The sequence below is a fragment of the Chinchilla lanigera genome, unplaced genomic scaffold (assembly GCF_000276665.1).
Source record: "Chinchilla lanigera isolate Chin_1 unplaced genomic scaffold, ChiLan1.0 scaffold00001, whole genome shotgun sequence".
Taxonomy (NCBI): Eukaryota; Metazoa; Chordata; class Mammalia; order Rodentia; family Chinchillidae; genus Chinchilla; species Chinchilla lanigera.
The window spans coordinates 20,999,486-21,025,364 of record NW_004955402.1 but is presented as its reverse complement, the minus strand read 5'-3'; the positions used below and the strand labels follow the sequence as shown (position 1 = coordinate 21,025,364).

General features: G+C 33.4%; 1 protein-coding gene across 3 annotated transcripts in view; it reads left to right on the top strand.

Moving 5' to 3' along the window:
* The window catches only part of Nol4 (nucleolar protein 4), a 325,024-nt gene that overhangs the window by 81,144 nt on the left and 218,001 nt on the right, over nucleotides 1-25,879 (top strand). For 2 of the 3 annotated variants that reach the window (XM_005372768.2, XM_005372767.2), the window contains exons 2-4: nucleotides 1,937-2,086; nucleotides 22,364-22,475; nucleotides 23,365-23,477. In XM_005372768.2, the coding sequence (XP_005372825.1) occupies nucleotides 1,937-2,086; nucleotides 22,364-22,475; nucleotides 23,365-23,477 (375 nt within the window). Of the gene's footprint in view, nucleotides 1-1,936; nucleotides 2,087-3,045; nucleotides 3,081-22,363; nucleotides 22,476-23,364; nucleotides 23,478-25,879 lie in introns of those variants that run through there. The other variant, XM_005372770.1, reaches the window with a different exon arrangement.

The following is a 25,879-nucleotide window of genomic DNA, read 5'->3' as shown; positions in this document are numbered from 1 at the left end:
TTCACTAAGTGTCTTTGCAGTCTCAATGCACGCTTATCTTGTGTTACAAGGCAGTGAGGCAATGTCAGCCCTCGTAAAGGAGAGATACCAGGACACATTCAAGAAGAGATGTGAGAAAGGTCAGGAGCTTAACTGGGAGCAACATGCATCACAGTAATTTGTGAAGGAACATTTCTAGTCTAACGAAGTGAGAGATCCTTATTAGCTGAACGTGTGAGTATACTGCCTTGGCCACTGCTACCTTCAAGGTCTAATATAAAAGAAATAAAAACCAAAGTAACAGAATGTGCCAGTGTGTTCTTCATGGCTTTGCAGTAAACTCTAGCTTGCTGGAATTAGTGTTCAGTGAGGCTCTTGCCATGTCAGGCATTGACTGTAGGACTTAGTTATTCCACTGTATCAGCTTTAATTGCTCTGTTGTGCTATTTCATGTTTTTCCTTGGGGTACAAATAAGGTGTGTGTGTGTGTGTGTGTGTGTGTGTGTGTGTGTGTGAGACAGAGAGAGAGAGAGAGAGAGAGAGAGAGAGAGAGAGAGAGAGAGTGTTCAGAGCAGAAGCCTCTTCCAGGTTGCAGCCATATAAGATTATTTATTTTACATTATCTCAGCCCTGACTTCTTATTTCTGATCATCTCTGTGAACTACTGTCCCTTGTCCTACTTCCCTTGCTGTGGTTCGTGCTCTGCCTCATCTCCCACCTGTACTAATCATATTCTTCCCAGAAACTACCTTAGCAATTAGTGACACACTTATTCTTTGAATGCCTATAGTAGTTTGCTCTTCTCTTATATTTGTATATAATCATCAAAATAGCAGGGGATACCATTTATAGAGTGTTCACTATATGTCAAACATCGGGTTTCTATCTTTTTTTCTTCCAGTACCAGGAATTGAACTCACGACCTTGCGCTTGCCAGGCAGGCGCTTTGCCGCTGAGCTAAATCCCCAGCCCCGGGTTTATATCATTTGCACACATTGTTACACGTAATTCTTACAATAACCCTGTAAAGTGGGCTCTATTTTGCAGCCATGAAAATAGAAATTTAGAGAGATTGAAGTGGTTTGTATAAACTACTAAGTTTCTGAGTGGCAGATCCTTAGTTTACACATAGGTAGCCCAGCGTGGTGGCACAAGCCTGTAATCCCCGGACTCAGGAGGCTAAGGCAGGAAAATTCCAGCAAATTTAAGGACAACCTGGGCTACACAGTGCATTCAAGGCCAGTGTAGACTACATAGCATGACCTTTTCTCAGAAATATAAAATAACAACAAAAAACCACCCATAGTTTACACATAGGCAATATCTACAGTTCACATTTAAAACATTTGTGTCTTAATCTAATATTGATAATAGATGTATTTTCCCCAGATAATATGATATTTGAGGGTAGAGACTCTATATTATCTCTTTTATTTTTGTAATTACAATGCCCATGTCTCAGCAACTGAAACACGATGAATGAATCAGTATTTAGAACTAAATCATTGAAATAAAATTAATAGACTTTAAAATAATTTAAGAAAGTTATACTGATGGTTAAGAGAAAGTCATTATTAAAACGCAAAAGATGGGGGCTGGGGATTTAGCTCAGCGGCACAGCGCCTGCCTGGCAAGCGCAAGGTTGTGAGTTTGATTCCTGGTACCGGAAAAAAACCAAAAAAAAAAAAAAAAAAAAAAAAAAAAACAAACAAAAAAGACCGCAAAAGATGGAGCTTATGGCTAAGTATGATTTACATTTATTTTCTATTCCTTCTCCTATTTACTAAAGTTCTTTAGATAAGTAATGCACGAAATTGTAGGATATTCTTTAAAAATTTTCTAAGTTTTCTATGTAGATGACGTGGTTCAGATCAGCTCAATATTCTGACTCAATTGACTTCCTGTGTTAACTTCAGATGACCTTGTGACTCCCATGTGTCCTTGACTCTGTCTCTAGGATGGCGTGGGGGTAGATGAAAAGCTGTCTTTACGGCGGGTCGCCGTGGTGGAAGACTTCTTCGACATTATCTATTCGATGCATGTGGAAACCGGGCCAAATGGAGAACAAATTCGAAAACATGCTGGACAGAAGAGAACTTACAAAGCAGTAAGTCAAAAAGAAAAAAAAGCATGAATTTGGAGATGCTTTTATGTTTGCCTTTTAAGTGGTTTAAAATAATTACTAATATTCCATCTTGAATATAAATTAGACCATATCATGGTTACACTCAGCACTTAAACTATAACTTTTATTGACCTTAGTTTGGTCATATGATTACAAGTCTGTCATATATATTGTGGTAGTCCAAGTTAAATACCCACAATGGAAAGATATATTTACAGTATATATTTAGTGTGTTGTTCTATGTAAATTATAGACTAGAAGATATGAACATTTATACTTTCATTACAGTTTTTGCATTTCTTCATCTTCAAGCTATATTAATAATTTAGATGTTTCCTATTTCATCCATATAATAATATGGATAAGACAATTTTATGTACTTTTCTTATATGGCCTTGTATTAAATACATTTGTCCTGAAGGCTATGTATTTAATTTTCCAGAACAGACTATTGAAAATGTTATTTTCCAGAATAGATTATTACAATATATGTTATTTTCATAAATATAATGCCCTTGAACATTAAAAAGTAGAAATATATAATGTTTTATTGTAAATTATATGAAAGGCTGATGTAATTAACTGCCTTAGATATTAGATATTGAAATATCTATGTTTTCAGAATGTAGTTATATATTGTTTCTGAAGTATCTAATTATACCTACAGTTTGATCTAGACATTTTAATCTAGCTTTTTATTTGATTTTAAAACATTATGAAATAATATTACTAGAGATATTTTATCCTTTCTAGCAAAATTGAGCAGTAAGTTATTTTCCAATATGAGCCAAGTGTACATGAGATGTGCTTTATCAGCAATCAGGATAATATCCTTTTTTGAAATTCTTACTGAACTTTGCTTTTGGCTACCTTTATATTAACTGTTTTCAGCTATATTGATACACAATATCAGTCTGGATCCATTTTTTTTTCAGATACAGAAAAATGTGTGAAATTCTCAAAGTTTCAAATACAGGTACATATGTTTGAAAATTAGCTACTGAGCATAAGAAATAGCTTCTTTTCCATAACTATATTTTGCTATATTGCCAGGGTCATATAGAATCTTTGTAGTTGCATAATAACACCTAATACATGTTGTATTTATTCCTCCTTCTCTATGGTTTTGTTTCTTGGCTGTTTCCAAATTGCATGGTTTGTGGGCAGGCACTATTGTAAGTTTCCTTACATAATTCTGCCACATAAACTTTCTTTTGTCTTATACATCCAGAAGACATTCTTATCACAACTAATGATAATGACCTACCTTCTTGAGAAATTTTTACAGAGACTAATATTACTGAACATACTTATTTTGCCTGTCTTCTAAGCCAGAGCCATTCCTCCGGGCAGCAATAAGGAGAAATTATATGTTGGCCTACTAATATCACTAACTATGTACCTTATGATTATGCATATTCATGAAAATAGCTATCTGAACTTCATAGGACTTTGTAAGATAGGAATATATAAATTCAATTATAGTTAAGAAAATAATTATACTAAAAGGAGCAAAAAATGCCTTTCTTTTTTTTTTTTTTTTTTTGGTTTTTCTCCGGTACCAGGAACCGAACTCACGACCTTGCGCTTGCCAGGCAGGCGCTTTGCCACTGAGCTAAATCCCCAGCCCCTAAAAAATGCCTTTCTTGTCCGTAGTGTGGCAGCCAAATCTGTTGAGGTGCCAAAAGCAATTTAAATAATTGAATCTTAAAATGTGTTTATTACAGCACTTCCATGAAATTGGAAACATGAGTCAAACTCTCATGTTGTTTGCGTAAAGGAGTCTAGAGATTCTGATCTATTGCCACTGCACATGCTAAGTGCTTACAATACATTGTTATACGTATTTCCAAATATCCAGTTTTCTATTAACATTAGTGAGACATTTTCTGCATTGTAATGTGAGAATGTTATGAAAATCTAAACAGTCTGAAACACCCAATTTCAAATATTCTATTCAAACATTCTTTTCCTTCCCCAAGTTTATTTTGTATTTCCTCATCTAAAATGTTATCACTTTATCCTAGAATTAGGAAGGTTCTATTTGATGTACACTTTTTCCTGCTGGTATCTCTCAATTGAATCCTAATTAGGAAACATTTCATTTTATGACATAATAATTCAGTGTAAGGAAAAAAGGAGAAGAACTCACTGCAGCTACCAGCAAAACTGTGCACATGACTCTAAAATGAATTGAGTCTAATGTTAAAAATTAATATGAATGTTCAATTGATGGGGCACAAAATAAAATGCAATATGAAATGGAGTGGTTTAGTGCTGTTAGAGTCACAGATTACTGGATTAGTTTAGTTCTCAGCAGTGATGCTGGCACTGGATAGTCACCTGTAGGACTAGCTAGATACCTATTGCAGTTGTAGTGGTTCCAATAAAGGTTAAGGATTTTTTTTTTTTAACACATTAGCTCATAGAGCATGCATGATTATGTTTATTGACTTTCTTTTTCTCTTTTTCCACATGGCCAAGAAACTATACTTATACAACTAATCATTAAAGCGTATCATATTGTCTTAACAGTATTATCAATAAATTTAGTGATCATTTTATTTACTTTGCCTTTTTTGCAAATCTTCTTTCTATGTTTTCACTCTGCAGGAAATGGTGGTCTTTAATATTGGATTAACTTTTGAATGCTATTTGGTTTTTCTATCTGCAGTATATCATTCCTTGAAATATCTAGGCATTATTTAAGTTCTAATTTGTTGCAACTTGATCTGATTGTAGATAAAATTTGAGGGTATGCATTCTATTACTCATGAGCTCTTGAAAGTCCACATAAAATGACACATTTTAGGAATATGTAAAGGCTACCATAATTATTTTATTCATTTTTATTTATCTTGCAGATCTTTATTTCTGCATTTGTATTTTTGTATATATTCACTGTTACTGGTGCATTGAATATATTTATAAGTAAGTATAGATAGCGTGCAACATTTTTTTTTACTTTAGTCGACTCAGTTAAGTCAAATCTTGATTATATACATTAACAGAATGGAAAAGAGGTGTGCAATATTTAAATATCACTTATGTTTGAACTTAAAATATGTTTTTGTTCTAAAAATTGAATGCAGGTGTATTTAGCAACTTGGAAAGTAACTTGAGAATTCATGGTGTAATATAAAACATTCAATATATTGTCTTTTTTTCTTAAATCCTCTCAATGTTTGCCTAAAGTTCCCCCTTAGTAAGTAAATTATCACAGTTCTCTGATTTCTTTTATTAATTGTATTTTATAATAATCTGAGCATAACTGTCTGCTCATAAAGATTTCTTAAATGAGGCTCCAATGAAAGGATTAAGGTTCAAAGCTCTTTCTTGCTGTATCTAAAATAAGATTCACTGATGGGACTTCAGAGCTAAGAGGGAAGCCAGTGTTATCTTTAGACAGATCAGCCTGCATATACGTGTGTATGCCGGGGATATAGTTCAACAGTATAAGCACCTTCCTGGCAAGGGTAAGGTCCCGAGTTTGATTCCTGGTATCAAGAAAAAAAAAAAATATAAAAAAACATATATATATATATATATATATGTGTGTGTGTGTGTGTGTGTGTGTGTGTGTAGACACACGTACACAATTTGTAGTGTGATATCATAAACTTAAATGTATTACCCACATGTATGCTTATAGACATAGCTGCCAATCATTACATTTATTTAATTCAGCATGGAGAGCATATGCTATCGCCAAAAGAAAATAGGCTGGAAGCCAGATAAACACATTTAAAATTTCAAACCTAGCACTTATTTCCTATCTGTCACTTTTGGCAAATTACTTCCTTTTTTCTTTGGGAGGGGATAATAATATACACAGTATGGTACCATGAATAAATGTATTAATGCACATATAGAGCTTGGCATATGGAACGCTTGTCACTCATTTTATTTCTCCTTCTCTAATTACTTACTCATGATCCAGGTAGAGAACAATTAATACAATTAGCATCACACTGTTGGAGCAGTTGGAGCTGTCCTGCCAGGTGACATTCATAAGAATTTCAGCTATTTCATTTGATTTTTCCCAAAGTTTTCTTTTTTAAAATTAACAAATTGCAGAAGGTTTCAGAAGTTAATTTTTGTTAAATTACTTTTTCAGAAAACTGTCAATTTAATTTTCTGAAAAATAGTAAAATTGGATGATTTTTTAGTGATTTCCTCTCAATATGAATGGATAGTCATTTCCAGAGAGATTCTGTAGAAAAACAATATTTTCATGTAGAATTTCTGCAGTCCTATTCTGAAAATTAATGGGGGAAATCTGTTCTGTCCTATGTAGAAAGCTTAACCTTAAAATTTCATTTCATATCATTTTTGCATTTTTCTTTTTATAAATATCTATGAGTTCAGCATCTCTACTACTAAATAGGGTAATTTCACTTGCATCGGGTAATGCTAGTTTATTATAAGAATTAACAGAATTCTTTTAAACTTACATTGTGATTAATGAGCCCAATTTGCAGCCATCATGGTGTGAGAAACTAGCATTAAACTAAACTTCAAGAGTTTTAAACAATTATTTAACCCTTTATGTCTTAGGTTACAGCTTATTTATAAACTGAGAGGGCTGTATTTTGATTTCATGCATTATCTGAAGAATTTAAAGCAATGTAATGATGTATATGGGGACATTACTGTTCTTGGGGACAAAATGAAAAGAGTGACTACAGGAACCAAATTGATTGGCACAAGAAATGTTAAAATATTAGGAAGGTATCAATTTTTATAAAAGCAGATTGGCTGGCGAGTATATCACAGAGATGGGAGTTTTGGGCTATTGTCCTCTAGAGAATTCTCCTGAAATTGTACTCATGATGATGTTAATTGCAATATTAAACAGATCTAAAGCTATTTACCTTAGGATTTCTATGTTTAAAAACAATAATCAAAGAAAGAAAACTGTAAAATGATGATAAAATGTCAGCGGGTTTTTTAAAGGTCTCTATTTTGCAAAGAAGTTTGCAGTAACCTACCCACATTATATGAGGGCAGCTCCCTCAGTGATAAGGTGCCTTTAAGCCGCGGCACAACGGTTGTGTCAGTGCTTCAACTGCGCTTGTTCCTGACCTGAGCATAACGATTATTCTGCAGATCCTACTTGTTTATTTATTGTTTTCTACATATTTTTGTAAACAAAGAATGACATGAAGATCAGTGTTGCCTCTCTTACAGACCTAGAGTCTGGTACCGGGTTTTATAATTGGCTAAATCTTACGCTGCTGGAATAGGAGGTTACCTGTGTACTTCTGTGATTAGTGTCCGAAGGCTTTGGTTCCAAACACATTTCCCATCCCTATCGCAGTGCCTCAAGTTTTACATTTAGCACTTAATATCTTGGGTTAAACCACTGACACTGAGCCTTCGTATAAAATTCAAATATCCTTGTGCAGAACAAAGCCGAGAATAAATTAGGTTGCTAGTAGTCATTGATACTTTAAATAGTCATTTTACAAATTTGCTTCTGTCTCCTGCTTGTAGCTGAATTGAATGATACAGAAAAGGTTTGAGAAAAGTGTCATACATAGGTCTGCTGACTCCCGAGTTTGCCTCACTTCTGTCTGTTTTTTTGTGAGACCTAGTGAGGTGTGCTGTGTAATAGCCTTTGGCATGTGTTTATTGGTTAGAAGTCAAGAACGATAGCATCAACATGAACATGAGATGCCTCAGCAGTCTCTGTTGAAATATTTTCTTAAGATAAATAATATCATTTGTAGAAATAGTTTTTAAAGAGTTAAGAAGCATTATTTTGAAATCAGTGGAAAGTATTAGATTAAAAATTAAAACATTAAATTTCTCAAAAATCATTGTCTAGGCAAGATTCATTAATAAAAAATTAGAATATTGTGTATATGGGTCCTTCTCACTTCCTTTTACTATTTTGCGTTTTTTTCCTTTTCTGCTATTGAGCCAAGTGCAAGAAATTACATACCTATTTCTAAAGCAAAGGGGTAAAGAAAATATTCTTTGGGGGTGAAAAATTAGCTTTGTGTCTGTAAGGCACCTTCTTTTAACCCATGTAAAAAGAAAATTAAAGCAAAATAACACAACAAACGTTTATAGGTCCATGCCTTTTTATAAAGGTAGCATTTTAAAATTCTATTTTATTATTTCAAAGTGCAATACTTTAAATAAACAATTCTTCTAGAGTCTAACAGAGGCAGAAAAACCTCAAGTGAGACTTGTTCTGGTAGAAGTTCTCCAGTATTGAACTTATTAATAACCAATAGTGATATATAATACATCAGGGGTCTGAAATATATTTTACAGGTGGCTTAGCTTGGAGAGTCCTTTGGCAAAACATTATGCAATTGTAGACATTTTACAGATAATGCTGTGAAGTTATTTTGCTTGTTTGTTTTACTTTTTTTATAGTTAGAATATTAAATGTTTTTAAAATTAGATAGTCCCTGATGCAGAGAGTATAGTGCACAACTTTGAAAAAATAAAGCTGGCCTATACTGTGTATGCCATAAATACTTGTTGAAAGGATAAATTGTTTTTGTCTCTGTGAAGTCTCTGCCTTCTTTATTCCAACTAATAAGTAAAAATATGTTATTTTGAGCAGTAATAAGCTCAAAGTCACAACCACAGCTATAAGGGCAGTGCTCTGCCCAGCTCATGCTTGCAAAAAAGAGTGCCTTTGATTTTAGGCAAGTAGGTACATATATATATATGTGTATTTTTTACACAGAAAAAATTATTTTACCCATTTGCTTTTCAGGGAAAGCTTTGGTGTGGTATTATACAATGGTATCACCGTTCAGGTAGGATATATACACACTACTCATATTTGCACACATTGGTTCATTTATATGTGTTACACAAACACACATACACATATACACTAATGAATGGGTTTAATCTAAATCTTGAAAGTAGATTTTAAATTTAAACATAGTACCCATAATGTTAAGTCTACTTTTATGTGAGAACAATCTCACTGCTTGGGGATAACTAGAAATGATGAATATTATTCAAACTATTTAGTCAGATGTGTAAAACATCTCAGAAAGAAAAAGCTAAAGACATCAGTGGCATGGCAGCTAAAGTCTTTAAATAGAGATCTAAAAACAGAAGAATAGTGTTACTGCTATTCATTAGAACTGATTTATTTCTCATATAGACAATCAAGAGTCATTGCTGGTAAGCAAAATAATAGTGCAAATCCTTTATATTCCAAGGCTATCTTCTTAGTAGTGGAGTGGATCTGAGTTCACCCAAATCATTTGATCATCAACTGATATCACATACTCTGTCATCAATAATTTTCTTATTAAATAACATTGCAGTGAATCGTCCTTAAAAGGGAATTAACCTTAGGGAGCAACTTCATTAACTCTTTATATCGGCCTACTAAATTACTACTTTAGTGCACCCTAGTGGTATCAGTGAGCCAATGCAGGTAAAAAGTAGCCCAGTTAACCCTTACTAGTGGATGATTCCTGCTCACATCCAGAGCTTTATGTTTCCCTGTGTATAAAGAGTAAAATCTCTCAGCCTTATTAAAGCCTGTACATGTGTGTACACATATTATGTAGCTATCTAGATGTGTGCTTAGGATAAAACATAACAGGAAGGAGATGCAGGGTGGAGGGGACTGCAGTGAGGTTGTAGAGAGAATAGTACGGACTTTAACATAATAATTGCTCCAAATATTATAGCCCTAATTATTACATGAAGTGAATAGAAAGTCCTTCAACATACAGACTTCCCTGTGTGGTGACGTGTTATAAATTTCTCTTTTCTATTTAAATAATGCCTATTGTTTTGTGGCAGCTGTGTTTCTTGGTGACATGTGGACAGCTCCGACCAACGTTTTCCTCACATTACCAGACCTGAAAATAGTACTCACCAGCCTTACAAAGAGCAGTTACAGTTGTCTTGGGCTGAGGAAAAGGAAGCCAGCTTTTATCCATCTCTTTTCAGGTGCTGTTGCTTACCCCTCATCCTCTCATCCTCTGTAAACTCCATTTTCTGCACTGTTGTTGAGAGTTAACATTTACCAGAGCTGAAGTAGGGCAGGGATTTGCTCCTTGGACGTAGTAATTGCAAAGGATGTGACATCTGGCTAAAGCTGACATAACATGGCCACTTCTTGTGAGAATTTAGAATTTGGATCTAGAAATTTCTACTTGGTGTCATTTTTGTCACCAGTAGGGAAGAGGTAAATATGAGGTCTTTGATCACCTATATATTTATTAGTTGTACAATTAGTAGTATATTCTAAAGTACTATCTCTCAGGAGCAGCCTGGATTTTTCTGGAGAAGACATATAACATTGCTTCCAAGAACCCCAGTCATTTGTTATCCATAACCCTTAAGGGCTGCTAAGTTCCAGTAACACAACCCTCAGCAACTGTGAAAATCAAAATGCATCCCTGCTGTCCTTTTGCAAAATTCACCTAGACAGCATAGTAAACACCCCAACTGAGATAGATTTTTCCAAAGAAAACTCTGGTCAGTTCACTACCTGGTATCTCTGCAAAAGTTTTCTTTCTTTGCCAGTTGAACAATTCAAGAATTCAGGCAAGAAGTTCTGCATCCATGGTGCATTTTTATCAACTCACAGACTCTTGGCTTTGCCTGCATAAATGTATGAGGGTTGTACAACTTACTAGGCTGTCTTGCAGAGCAAAAGCTCTGCTTCATCTTTTCCCATTCCCCTAAGATCGTTAATTTTTATGTGCTCTGAGTGACTGTAGCAACTGTATTATTGGCCGTGCATTTCAAAAGAAATGCTGGTTCTTCACATATTTGCTGTGTATGTGAAAGGTAAATTTTAACAGGGATTTGCAATAGAAAACAGCAAAAGGTTGACTGGGGAATGAACAGGAGATCTGGAAGGTGATCTACTTAAACACTTAAACCCTTAATTCTCCTTTAAACCCCAACTGAAGCATGAATGTCTCATCATAGAACCCTTCAAGAAAAATCAAGAGAAGCCAATTTGCCACACTCCCATTGTGCGTTACCGTGTAATTTAGTTGTAGTTCTTTATGCTTCTACTAATTCTATAAACATTTGCTTTGATGAATAATTTATGTACATGCAATATTTAGGAATTCTTTCTGTTTTACTATTAGGGAAACTGTATGAAGAAAATCTTTTCCAGTGCTCATCTGATCATTCTTTTTATGAAATGCAAGAATTCTCTGTTACAACGACCTGTTCTTTAGAAGGCAAATCGTCTATCATAAGAAGTGACATAAAAATAGTACCTGCAACTGTAGGCATACACCTCCAGTGTATTTGACTCTCTTCTTCTGTTACTGTCAGATCTACTCAGTCGAGAGTTATCTTAAATATTGTGAAATAAAGATAGAAGTTAAGAGATGTTCATAACTTTAAACAAGTTAAAAGAAAAAAAAGAGCTTCCTCTAAAAAGCAATATGTCTAAAATTTAAGTATCAGTAAAGAAGCAAAGCACTATTTCTAGTGACAATTGTTCATCATTTAACTTAAATCACACCATATTTTGTTTTTGGTTTTCACTTGATCTACTACTAATTCACCTCATGCAACAATACCAGATTCATCCAGTGTTGCCTTCGAATGCTGTCACCTCTGCATGTTTTCTTCCTATGGGTTTTTGCATTACGCACTGAGTTTCTGTGCCTCTGCTTTCGTCTAGTACTTATACTATTTCCCTGCCCCTAGAAAACAGATTCCCTGCCTCTACTGTATTCACCTCTTATTTCTTTCACTCTACACTTAAAGCATTTGCTTCAAATCTTGGAATTGCTTTTAGTGGTCTGAAAAATTGACCTCAACTATCTAAAAATATTCCTGTATGCTTTAGACCTCCTTTGGATACGCCAACTTTCATTTTAAATTTGACCGCATACCCACCATCTTCTTTAAGCACCACACAAAAATCTTTGGATCGACAGACCGATTCCTGTTTTAGACCACTGTTTCTTGCATTACATGTTACAACCCAACAGTGAGTTGTGAAGTCAGCTTTGTGGATTGTGATCATTTTCAAGAAAACTAAAAAGAGACTAGAAAATGCACAATCCATTTTATTTTATGAGTAGGTATATGTGTTAGTTTATAGTGTAAAATATATTTACACTGTGCTAATGGTCTAAAAAGTTAGAAAGCTTTTAGATATGCTAGCTACTGGTAGATACAATTCTAGGCATTGAAGTGCCTAGATAATGTGAACCTGTTGGAAACATCTATTAGTAATAGCTGTTTAAATATGAAGTGTTTCTGAAGAATTCTTTTATGAGGGGTCAACATAAAAATTCTTAGATGAAAAGTACATAAATAACAACAATCAAATAGACAGCAGTGAGACGTAAAGGAATGAAAATCAAATGTGTATTCCAGTGAGCAAATGTGACATTACCGTAAACTTTAAGTTCAAAAACCCTCCGTTGAAATGACACAAAGGTAACATAGTATATAAAACAAATAAAAGCAGAGAGACACTAGTTGGATTAAGGATGATTTCCAAGCCTAGATCTGCCTTCTTCAGAGAGTTCTTTTCAGACTAAGTTGTGCAATGACTTTATGAATCAAGACATATAGGTTCTTTAATGACAGTTGATTTCAAGACTTTTTTTGTACTCCATTTGAAATTTATTTTTAAAAATAATTTTTCTATAGTTGCATGGTCCAGTTATGAACATTGCAGATGACTTTTGCTGGAAGTTTTCTCAAATAAAGTAAGCTAAGAAAACACCACTAGATTATTTCTAATTTATTGTTTATCCACAAAGAGTAGGGTCTCGTAGGAGAAAATGTCAAAATTTTGGCACACAAGGGCAAATTCTTCTACGAGTGTAGAGCATAATATTTGGCAAAACGTATAGTTTCTGTGCTCTTATCCTAGCAGTATGAAGGTATTACTGCTATTATTTAAGTTCACTTTTTTTAAAATGGTAGTGATAATTATTTAAGAATAGCAATGTAATTAAACCAATTTTCATTAGCTTTCAAACCCAAAATCTAAAAAGAATCATATTCTACCAAAGTATCAAGTAAGTTCTTAAATATGTGATATTTACTCTTATTGATCTAGTTTTTAAATGACACTGGCATGCATAGGTCAGAACAGTATGATCTTAGTTGCTAAAGATCTTGGATAGATTAATTTTGTTTGGTTATATTATAAAATGATTGCTAATGCACATGATTCATCAATGTCATGTGATATACAAGTGTTTTTCCTTAGAGATACACAGTTGCTTACAGTCTATATTTCCTTTAAAAATAGACAGATATTCACAGTCTCATACATTTTTATTAAAAGCAGTAGTCTTGGGGCTGGGGTTTAGCTCAGTGGCACAGTGCCTTCCTGGCAAGCACGAGGTTGTGAGTTCGATTCCTGGTACCAGAAAAAAAACCAAAAAAAAAAAAAAACAAAAAAAAAAAACCCCAAAAACAAAAAAAAACACAAAAAAACAAACCAGGTAAAAGCAGGAGTCCTGTGAGTTTAGTTCTTGCCTATCCTAATATTATGGCATTGTCCCTAAGCCATCATTTTAGCTATCAGTTCTGCAGGAACAGAACAGATGGCATCTTAATTTCTTGTAGGTGGAGCTCTATATTGTTACTGTGTAGTCTGCTATCTTTCTTACTGAACTTTGTAAACTTATGCAAAGTACAGAGCATTCGGTTGCTTCTCCTGTTCAGGAGGGTCAGCTCAAAGGGCTAGAGTGTTTTCTACTAATAAAAAAACCCATTCCAGGGGATATTACAAACATTTAAGAATAATTAACCTATGCTCTAAGGTTAATATCTTAGCTGTTTGAGGATGAAAGCATCTCTTTTTTCAATATTGATTAGAAGGAGTGGTTAAAAAACAAAATGGCTCAAGAACTAGGTCCTGATAACATGGTACCACATGTGACTCCTCTCTTCCTCCTTATGGGCAAAATGCACAAATTCCTGAAGCTTAGTTTCCTGTTTTGTTAAACAGAACTTCATAATGTGAAGCTAGTAGCGTGTTCATGGATGGCAATGAGGATTAAACGCTAACATCCACAAATACTTGATTAATTGAAAACTTAATCATAGCTTACACATAGCTTGCTTAGAAGTACTTTGTACTGTGTTAGAAGGCCAACTATGTAATAATGTCACATAATTAATGAGAATCAGGCTAATTTTCTACCCTTTCAGGAATTATAGAGTTGCACATTTATAAACAATCTGAGGAAAGTCAGAGAGCCTTTCTATTGAAAATGGTCAGATATGTAACACAGTGAGAGAATTAGGATGTTAGCGATGCATAAAGGAAGGCATGGGACAAAATTTTCTGCTTCAGAATTCTTCTGTGTTTCAAGTTTTTTCTCCCAATTTGCAATATTTTGTTGATTGAGAATAGTAAATAATCTCATACTCTGTGATATATTGTGGTGGTTAAGCTTGGTTAGGTCAACTTGATTGTCTTGGGAGTGACTGAAGGTCTTAGTAAAGTACACTTCTGGATGTATCTGTATGGATCAAGAAGTTGTGACCTTGGGGTCTGTAGCCAGTCCCAAATTCCTTCCTCTCTAGCACTCTTCCCTTGCTGTGCTTCACAGTTACCAGGAGCTGAGCAGGTCTGTTCCACCACCCTCTTCTGCAATGATATTTCTGCCTTGGAGCCAGCTGATCATGGACTGAATCCCCTGAAACCATGAACTAAATTAAACTTCACCACATTTAAGTTGTGAACGTCAAGTGTTGTGTCTCAGCCATGGGAAAGCTGACCAATAGATACATAATATGAGAAAAAATATATAGCAAAACAACTATGTGTTGTTAAATGATTTTGACAATTGATTTTTAAAAAAAATTTCAAAAACCTTTATAGTTCTTCAAATATTCAGATATAACTTGGAATAGCAATTTATTTCTCATTTAAAAGTAAATGTAGAAAACTTTAGGTATGATATATTACTGAATGTAGAAGATTAGTTTTTCAAGTTAATTTACTTATGGCTGATATTTTATGCCAGTTATTTTGGATACTTGATATTTTTACTATAAAGATGCTACACCGAGGACAAAAATGAGCGGTGCTTGAGATCTGCCAGAATTCGTCTTTAATGTTTACGGGATTTTAAAGTGGTGCTTTTCTTTCTTCAGAAATATAGGACATTGATGGGCAATGTCAAATGCTCATCCTTTAAATTATAGTATTTTGTCAGTGAACTCTTTAGAAATGTATTCCAAATAGTTTCTTTGTTTCTTTTTCTTTTCTAAGCCCCCATATAGACAATCAGCAGCAATGGTCCTCATAGGATTTGCTCATTACTTTCACCAGGTGTATCAGTGTATTGTTAGATTACTAATGTGGTTGCATGCTTTCACCTTGAAATGATTGACATCTTGAGTGTGATACCCACAATGATTGCCCCGAATAATCTGGCTGGTTTCCCCTGCACTGTTTCTCAGCATAATAAAGATAATCAAAACCACTGGAGTTGTATATTGCACTTTACAGTAGAACCTAGTGCTAGGCTCTTTGATATTAGCTTCAGAGAAACCATGTATATTCTGGCTTGGATAAACTCCCTTTTCTCTAGACCAGTGTATACTACCCAATGTGTCATCCAAATTGAACGCATAACTACATTGCTGGTGTCCTGGATCACTCTTCTGTTACGAGGTCCCCAATAAATTTTCTTGGTGCAATCCCCAACCTGTCTGCCTCTTCTTCTATCTGAAGCACCTTGGGGCCATTTACACACAGAGGAATAGTGTTGTTCTGGAACCATGGCACTATTTTTTTGAGGATAATTCTATTGTTCAACCTATCAAAACATAGTTCAGATCAATTATTTGTATGTAGAAATATTATAATAATTTTCAAAAAATAAAAATTTTCTCCACTTCCACTTTAAATTAATAATATGATTTTTATTGTTTTTATATTCTTCACAAATTCGAGTCCTAATAAATTTAGATGTAATATTTTCCTTGAAAATTAAATTGAGCCATGCAACAAACTTGACCATTACAAGTGGTAAGTAGTAAAAAATTACCAAGTACCACAGCTCCTCAACTCCTCAACTATAGCTGAGTCAAAAAGTTAATAAATAACAATAAAAATAAAACTTCAACCATGAGTCCAGTTTAAGGAAGTACAATAACTGCTGATGGTTCTTGTAGTAACACTTTCATGCTTTGTTTAAAATAATGATGTGTACTTTTCTAAGTATGAAACATTTAAAAATCTAGATACATATAAATTAATATTTCTAAGAAATAGATGCCCCACAAGTATTCTTATGATAAAATAATATCAGGTTATTAATTCATAAGGTTCTATATGGCTACATTCTAAACCTTCCCATGCATGTGTGTTTCTGTTGTGAGCCAATGTGTGGTTTATCACATGACAGCTTGTCTTTTTAATGTTTAGTTCAGAGGGAGCAAGACTAGTAATTATTCATGTTATGCTTTGCTTCTTGTTATTGACATGTGGTAGCATTCTTAGTGTTCCTAAGTTCTTGAACAAATTTTACAGAAATGCTCTACCTTTTACAAATATAAAAGCATTTTAAGGGTATATTTTCTAGTAAAATATTTTCCTCATCGGTAATCTAGGTAGTGGTGTGTACTACATATCCAAAATTGGCTTCTAGTGGGGTGTGGTGCTGCATGCTTATAATACCACCACTTTGAAAGGCTGAGGCAGAAGGGTTACAAGTTCAAGCCAGTCTGGCCAAAGTAGGCAGCTTAGTGACTTAGCAAGTCCCTTCCTAGCAACAACAACAACAACAACAACAACAACAACAACAGCCACAACGAAGTCTTCTCCAGAAACAGAAGTAGCTACATTCAAAAAGTGAATAATACATGCTAATGTAACCATTACCTCCTGTAAATATATAGTAGTAAAAATAAAAGTGAAAAAAATAATTGAACCAGAAAGCATTGAAAGAATAACCCAAGTGGCTTCTTTCCAGAATTCAAGGAACCAAGAATGTTTAACATATGAAGAAATTTAGTAATATAAATTATTAAATAAATCAAAGAGAGAAACTGTGTGAATACCTTTATTAATGTAAGTAATGAATTTAACAAAATTTCTACAGTCTAAGAAATAGACATTTATGCATGATATTTTATGTAATTGGTCATAGTGTTACTAGAATATTTCTACAACTGTGTCTAAATCAAAAATTATTCAATTTTTGTTCTTTATTTCTAGATAGTGTTTTGTATTTTGTAGTGCTGAGGATCAAACCTGGCAAATACAAATTTCACTCATTCAATTGTATGGCATGAAGTCTCAATATAAGAATACATTTCTTTGGGCCAGGGATATAGCTCAGTGGCACAAGTGACTACCTGGCAAGCACAAGGTCCTAAGTTTGAATCCTGGTGCCAAAAAGAAAAGGAATACCGTCATCAATATTTCCTCACATGGCACAGTTGCAAAAGGGCCAAACAATCTCTCCCAGGCCTCTTTGAATAGGCACTAATCCCAACCATAATGGTTCTGGCCCTGTGACCTTATAGACCCAAAGCCCTACCTCCCAATACTACTACACTGGGGGTTAATTTTCAACATAAGAATTTTGAGGAAACAGGTACCTTCATACTGTAGCAGACAATTTTTAAAATGAGGTCATTTTCTCGCTATTAAACTGTTTTACACATTAACCCCTCACTAGATGTATGGCTTTCAGATATGTTCTCCTATTCTGTAGCTTGTCTCTTCACTCTATTCATTGTTTCCTTTGCTTTAAGGAAGCTTTTTAATTGGATATAATAACATCTGTTCATTTTTACTTTTTGGTCTACACTTTTGGGATAATAGCCATAAGACATTTTCCAATGTCAGAAGTTTTTGTGCTGAGTTTTCAAATGCTAGGTAAAAATCTTTGTTCTATTTTGGGTTACTTTTGTATATGGTATGAGATAATGGTCTAAATTCATCCTTCTATATTTCAATAACCAGTGTTCTCTTCACAATTTTGTAAACAGATGACTTTTTTCCTATGTGTGTTCTTGGTACATCCATTGAAGATCAATTAATCATAAATACATAGATTTATTTCTAGGCTTTCTATTGGTATATGTGTGTATTTATTGCTAATACCATACTGTTTCAATAACTATACCTTTGTAATATATTTTTGTACTGCATAGTGTAATACTTCCAGATTTATTGTTCTTGCTAAAAATTGATTTGGTCATTTGGGGTCTTTTGTGATTTCATATGGATTTGATGCTTTTTCTCTAATTATGTCATCAAAATGCTGATAGAAATTATCTTGACTTTAGATTGTCCTGTAGGCTGCTTTGAGTAATATGGATATCTTAACAATATTAATTCTTCCAATTATGAATGTAGGATATCTTTCAACTTATTAGTATCTTTAGTTTCTTGTTTTCTTTTTTTGGTTCTGGGAATCAAATTCAGGACCTCACGCTTGCCAGGCAGGCGCTTGTGCCACTAACCTATCTCCCAGCCCCTCTTTACTTTCTTTCATCAATGTCTTCATAGTTTTTAATGTGGAAAACTTTAACTTCCTGCTTAAAATTATTGCCATTTTATTTATTTTTGATGCTAATTTAAATGTTCTTTTTAAAATTTCTTTTTATGGGTAGTTCATTGTTAGTATGTAGCTATACAACTATTTTTGTATGTTTAATTTTCTAAGTTGCAACTTTACTTAATTCATTAGTTGTAACAGTTTTCTGGCAGGGTCTTTACATATTTCTCTATTAAAAGCATGCCAGCATGCTTTTAATAAAGCATCTTACAGCATGCTGTAAGATGAATTTACTTTTTTCTTTCAAATTTGGATGACTTATCATCTTTTTTCTAGTTTTATTGCCCCGGCTAAGACTTCTAGCGCCACACTGAATAGAAAAAAGTGGGCATCTTTGTGTTATTCTTGTGCTTAGGAGGAAAGCTTCCAGTTTTTCCCACTGTTTATGATATATTAAGTATAGGTTCTCATGTATAACTTTTATTGTGTTTAGGGCATTTCTATATCTGTTTGTTGAGAGCTTTTTTGCCATGAAAGAAAGTTAAATTTTGTGGAATACATTTTATGCATCTGTTGAAATTACATTTTATCCATTCATTCTGTTAATGTTTATTTTGATCAGTTTTTATTGAACTGTCCTTGCATTCCAAGGCCAAACCCCCACTTGATTATGGTGTGTCAGCCTTTAAATGTGCTATCGAGTTTGATTTGCTAGTAGTCTTGATGAATTTCACATCTATAGTCATCAATAATTGTATTGTTAGGCTTGTCTGGCTTTGGTACTAAGATTATGCTAGTCTCATAAAATGAACTTGGAATTATTTCCTCCTTGTCAAATTTTTGAGAGATTTTGAGAAGCATTGAAATTCTTCGTTGAATATTTGGTAGAATTTACCAGTGAAGCTGTTAGTCTTGAGCTTTTCTTGATTGAGAGGATTTGAATAATCAGTCTCCTTACTCATTATTAATTTGTTTAGATTTTTTCCATGATTTATTCTTAGTAGGCTCCAGAATTCTAGGATGTTTCCATTTGTTCTGTGTTATTCTACTTTTAGCATACAATTGTTCATTGTATTCAATTATGATTCTCTGTATTCCTCTACTATCATTTGTAATTTGAATCTTTTCAAATTATGATTTCATTTATTTGAGTGTTTTTCTTGGTCTAACCAAAGTTTTGTCAATTCTGTTTATCTTGTTTAAAAATAACTTTTAGCTAAATTGATTGTTTCAATTGTTTTTGTTCTCTCTGTTTGACATATTTCTGCTTTACCACTTCCTCCTTTAAATTAATTTTGGACTTCATTCTTTACGTTTTCTAGTTTTTAAGATGTTAGAGCTTTCTTTTTTCTTAGTGTTGATCACTGTCATCTGATGGTAGTGTTCATCACTATCATCTCTATTCTTTGAACTATTTTTGTTACATCCCAATAGTTTTTATATCTTGTGTTTCCATTTTTTTTCAAGATACTTTTTTATTTACCTTTAGATTTATTCTTTAAACTACTGATTGTTCAGGAACTTGTTGTTAAATTTTTACATATTTCATTTTTTTCAATTTTTGTCCTGTTACCGATCTCTAACTTCATACCAGTGTGTTCAGAAAGAATATTAGTGATGACTTCAGTGCTTAGGAAGACTCCATTGCTTCTGGGTACTACTGAACAAGAAAGTGAATGGGCATTCTTAACCTCTGCTTGATAATGAACTTACCACATAGTTCCATTGGTTCCAGTGGAGTATTAATCCAAGTGAGCTAAATTATGAACTATCATGATTTATCATGCAATATAATTTTTTTAACTTCTAAGTTATTCTAAGAAAGTTTTCAGGGAATCAGCAAAAATTATCTCTAATCACATAAATGAATCAGATGAAAATGTTAGTTTCTTTTGTAAAAACAGGGAGATAATCAAATTCATGTATGCTTGTTTATATATGTGTATATATACAAAGGGAGAAAAAAGGACAGTGATGAGAATTTTTTATTTTAAAGAGAATTAAAAAGGAACAATATCAAAAGGCACTAACATAGATAAAAAGAAAACAAAGCAAAAAACCATAAGAATGGTGCATAGCAGATTTTAATATAGACTTATTTCTTCTCTTTTGTATTCTTTTACCTTCATTTCCCTGATATTCAATGGGATAGATGAAGTAATATAAACTGATTTTGATGTTAAATTCACGGAAACATGAACTTTAGATTGTTGTGTCTTAATAGAGGGAGTTTCTTCAATTTGGCGCTCATTCTACATCATAGATTAGCAAAAGTTGACCCAATCACCAATAAAGGAATTAGCACACATTTACACTCAAAGATATATTTTGTGCGTATTTGCTCTCCTTTCTACTAACTTGAAATACATTAATATTCATGACAGCTGTGCATGCACTGGAGAAATCATCAATGGCATTTGTGTTTGTCTTACTTTACTCACTGAGATGAAATACCAGATACTCAAAGTTAAAGGAGGACAGGTTTATTTTGGCTCACAGTTTGTAGAGATTTCAGTTGAACTGGCTGGCTCCAAGGCAGGGTGGTATGGCAAAGGGACATTGAAAACAATAAATAGCCAATGACATGGCAAGCAGCAAGCAGCAAGCAGCAGCAGCAGCAAGTTACCTTTCCTCCCTTCTTTTACGTTCCATCGAGGCTATGAACCTATTGATTGGTGCCACCCATACCCAGAGCAGGGCTTCCATTATTCACACCCAGAACTATAGTAAACCCATGTAGTTATCACACATCCTTAATCCCAGTATCACACACCCTAACTCCAGCCATCTCCAGAAAGCCCTACCTACGAGCACATGAGACTTTGTTGGTGGGGGCATCTAGATGCAAGCCATAACAGTGGTGAATTATAGTTTAGTTTTTCTCCTGCTCATCTCGTATTTTATATACAAGTGCTAGTACTGTGAGGTGAACTGAAGCCCTCTCCAAATGAGACTCTTTGGGTCAATGCCAGCTTTTAATTAAAGATAGTTAACTATCTATTCATTTCCCTTTAAAAACGATCTGTGTTGATAAGGAAAATGCCTTGATTTTTTTAAAAAAATAAATACTTAAAAATCATATGACAAGAGCATTGATTTCTAACTTGATTCTAGATCGTGGTTATGCAAACAAAGTTCTTCATAAGGCACAGGAAAAGCTTGTTGTGACAATCCATGTAGGCTATTATAAACATAAATTATGCAACCTGCATAAAATAAATGAGACAGGTGGCCTATGTGCATTTCTAGGTGTGTCATTTTCTGTGGAAGGGATGATTCACTGCAGTAATACATACACGAGTTCTCTTTGAATTGATCTTGTAATTTCACTTAAAATATTTTTGAATCAATAATGAAATGCTGATTATGCAGAATCCAGAGTTTATTGCTTCTGTTTGGGGCAAAACTTTAAAATACATATGTAAATTGGATAAAATTGTGATTGTGTCAGTAGTGAGTTTACAAATATTGACAATTTCTAATAAGGAAAAATCACTAGATTCTCAGTATTCTATAATTATTTTTCCTAAAATAAATACAGAAATATAAACAGATGCCTAGCCCCATGTGGTTGAGGTCTTACTCTCCACGTGGCATTATTGGCTATTATTAAGAGACATCTAAGCAAGCTGGATAGATATTTCTTGAAATGATGCATGGTATGCAGTGCATGCTTTCATTGTGCTTCCTGCCATTATGGAATAACGCGTCTTATTTAGAAATACAACGATCATTTCTGTTAAACCATGCTCGGTGAGCTTATATAATAACACCTATATTTTGTGAATCATTTCAGATTTCAGAGAGCTATGCCTTCCTACCAAGAGAAGCGGTGACTCGATTTCTAATGAGCTGCTCAGAGTGCCAGAAAAGAATGCATTTAAATCCAGACGGAGCAGATCATAAAGGTAGCCGCAGTGTCAAATCGTGAGATTTAAAGTAATTTTATTCATAATGGCAATTTATATCTCACATTTTTATAAAACTGTGGTAGACTGAAACAGTTCAACAAGTCAGATCATCCCATTTATTCAAGTAGGAGTAAGTGAATTTTGAATATCCACTTACGAAGTAATTCAGCGCCCATTCCTAGAAGAAAGTTTCAACTGTGGAAAATAACATTTTTTCCTATAATAATGTTTTAATTTCCACGTGTCATAGTATCCCGCGGTATTTTAGATCTATTCAGCAAGGAAATTGATTTTTATCAATGACCTTTTAAGTTTACTTATTCCTTATTTCTAGAAATCAATGAATAATATGAAATTCCTTTAATAAAATTTTACATAAAATTGATTTGGCTTTTGATATCATTAAAATTTTCTAGATTGTTTACCAAAGTACACATATATTTCTGTGACTAAATCGTTCTCAGGGATATATTTTTACTACTTATTCCCATGTTTGTGAAGATGAGCAGTCTGATCAATGAAAGAAATAAAAGTAAATTTCCTTTGGCACTCAGATGTAATATAGAAAATAACTGTGCAGCAAAGGAGGAAAATACAAATACCTGTCTTTAATCATTATATTAGCTTCATTTTTGTTACTCAGGATTTTTAAAAGCTCCCCTAGTTAGAAATAATGTATTCATATTTTTAATTTGTGTCAACACATCTTTATAAAAAACTTACCATTAATTTTTCTTTTCTTCTGCAATTCATCCACAGTGCTACCAAGCTTTTTAAACTCTTGTTGTCTAGAAGCCTATTTTAATTTGGAAAACTTAGATCATTCTGAAGTTGCAGGTAGAATGCAATATCACCTTTATTACCCATGAAAAATGTTTTGTTACAGATAATGGAAAGCCTCCCACTCTGGTGACCAGCATGATTGACTACAACATGCCAATTACCATGGCCTACATGAAGCACATGAAATTGCAGCTGCTCAACTCCCAGCAAGATGAGGTAAAATGAAAAGTGTGCATCACTTAAAAAATGGAGTGAAGTCTGATAACCATAGCTATCGTAATAAGCATGATGGCGTTTTGCAAGGAGTAATTTATTTTTTAATGAAAGAATTCACCAGGCTTGTACAGATCAGGAAAACAGGAAGTGACTCCAAGTGCTGGATACAGAGTCCCTGTGTTAACCAGCCTTAGTGTTATGTAGGAATGTGACCATTCCCAAGAAAGATCCATTGTCCTTACCCTAGCACCATTAAGCTAGTGCGGGTAGAATACTAGAAAGTTCAGGGTAGGGGAAAGTGAAAGTATGTTTAACAATGAGCATCTAAAGAAATTTGAGCTCTCAGGGCATTTTGTTAATCAAAATAAATCAATTTAATAGGCATATCAAGTACCATCATTTCTCCACAATTCACATCTTATATATATTTTAGTTATTTTTCTCTTAACCATTATTTGATGTGTTTGCTCATTTCTCTGCACTTTATAGAGAACATCTCTGGTGATTCTTCTTAATTAGAAGTATTTTGATGTTTCAACTTATTCTATTCAATTTATATACTGAGAATTTAGCAATGTGCTGGTGTGTTTCGGATACTAAAATCATATTTGTTAAATATTCTCTCCAACTCTAGTCAATGCTCATTTTAGTTGAAGAAATTTCAAAAGCATAGATTAAAATATATATGTGTACTGCTTATAATCTCCAAAATATGTAAAAGCAGATAATACACAGTAGGGATTTAGGAAATTCTTGCTACTGGTTGGCAACTAGTTGGTAACCATTAACTAGTAGAAAAATACAAATTATCCATGCTAGGAACAAACATTCAGTCTAAAAATTCTCTCCTTGAAATTTTTCTAGAACAGGAAATATGGTAGTTTACTTTTCAAATGTAACGTTGCTTGGTAAAGCATCATTAAAATCTTTTAAAATTATTTAGTTGAGCCAGCTTTATTCATAAAACTCAAATCAATCTTTTATTCCCTCTGTGTTTAACCAAGTTTAATCTTGAAACTGCATTTATAAAATTTCTCAACTTCAGTATATTTTATTCATGGTATGCTCTCTGAGAATATCTTTATTCTGCCGTGGCAGGATCATATTACGTATGACCAGATGGCTAACTATAAATGATTGAATAAATAGCAATAAAATTGTGAAGCTAAAGATATCAAAGGTAATTAGGAAATATTAGTGTCTACCTATTCCTGACAATAAAAAATATTATGTCCATGATTTATTACATAATTGAAAAAAAATTGAAGTCTCATAAATGAGTTAAAGCTTCAAATTATTTGTAGGAATCTGATTTATATTTTGATACTTTTTCTAGGCAAAATGGTAAAATCAACTTTGTTTCAATAATAGAGCTGATATATGTTGTGTCCCTCTATCTTCTAAAAAACCATAAGGATTTTATAAAACAAAAATAGATCCTTTTAAATGTACAACTGCATTAGGAAAATGATTCTTATTTTTCCATTTTGAAAATATTAAATTGGACTGCACTATCTTAAAATATTCAGATAAGTCACCACTTAGCTTAATTACAAAATTTTAGAAAACTGAGATTATTAAAATATGTGAAAGAATTTAAATAAGGAAAACCACAATAAAATGTTATGTGAGATATACTTTGGTGATGAATTATATTTGAATTTTAATAAACATTAATCCAATAAATTGACTAGTATTTTTATTGAGTACCTTCTATATACCTGGTGATCTTGGAAATAAGCAGTAAATAAATTGACAAAAAAATCCTGCCTTTATGAAGCATATATTCTAGTGGGAGAAACAAACAATAAAGAAAATGAAACATAAAAGTATGTATATAAAAAGATTTTAAATGCTATAAAGGGAAATAAAGAAGGCCAAAAATAGATATCCCTTTAAGAGCTAGGAATTACAGTATGCAGCTTAGTGGTAGGAGCACCTGCCTAGTGTGCAAAAAGCTCTGGATTTGATCTCCAACACCATTAAAATAAATAAATAAATGACTGTATTGAGAAAGTATCATTTGAATAGAACTGAAGAAAATCAGGTGTCCATTAGGGATATAGCCCTTCTAAGCCAAGTGTGCTTTCAGTGCTGTAGGGACAGGAGAACGGGGTAGCAAAATGAGGAAAAGAAAGAATAATAGTAGAGAATTTTAGAGAGATGGTGAAAAGTCAGGTCATGTAGGGCCTTATAGTTCAATAACTCTTCTTTTGTTTTACTGTGGGTAAAAGAAGTCATGTGATTGGATATATATTTACTGTGGGTATCAGAAGTCATGTGATTGGATATATATTTTAGCAGAGTCACATAGGTTACTCCAATGAGAATATATTTAAGAGACACAAAGAGAGGGAGAAGAGGGAAAGGGTATGAAAAAGGAATTAGGATTGTTTTATATA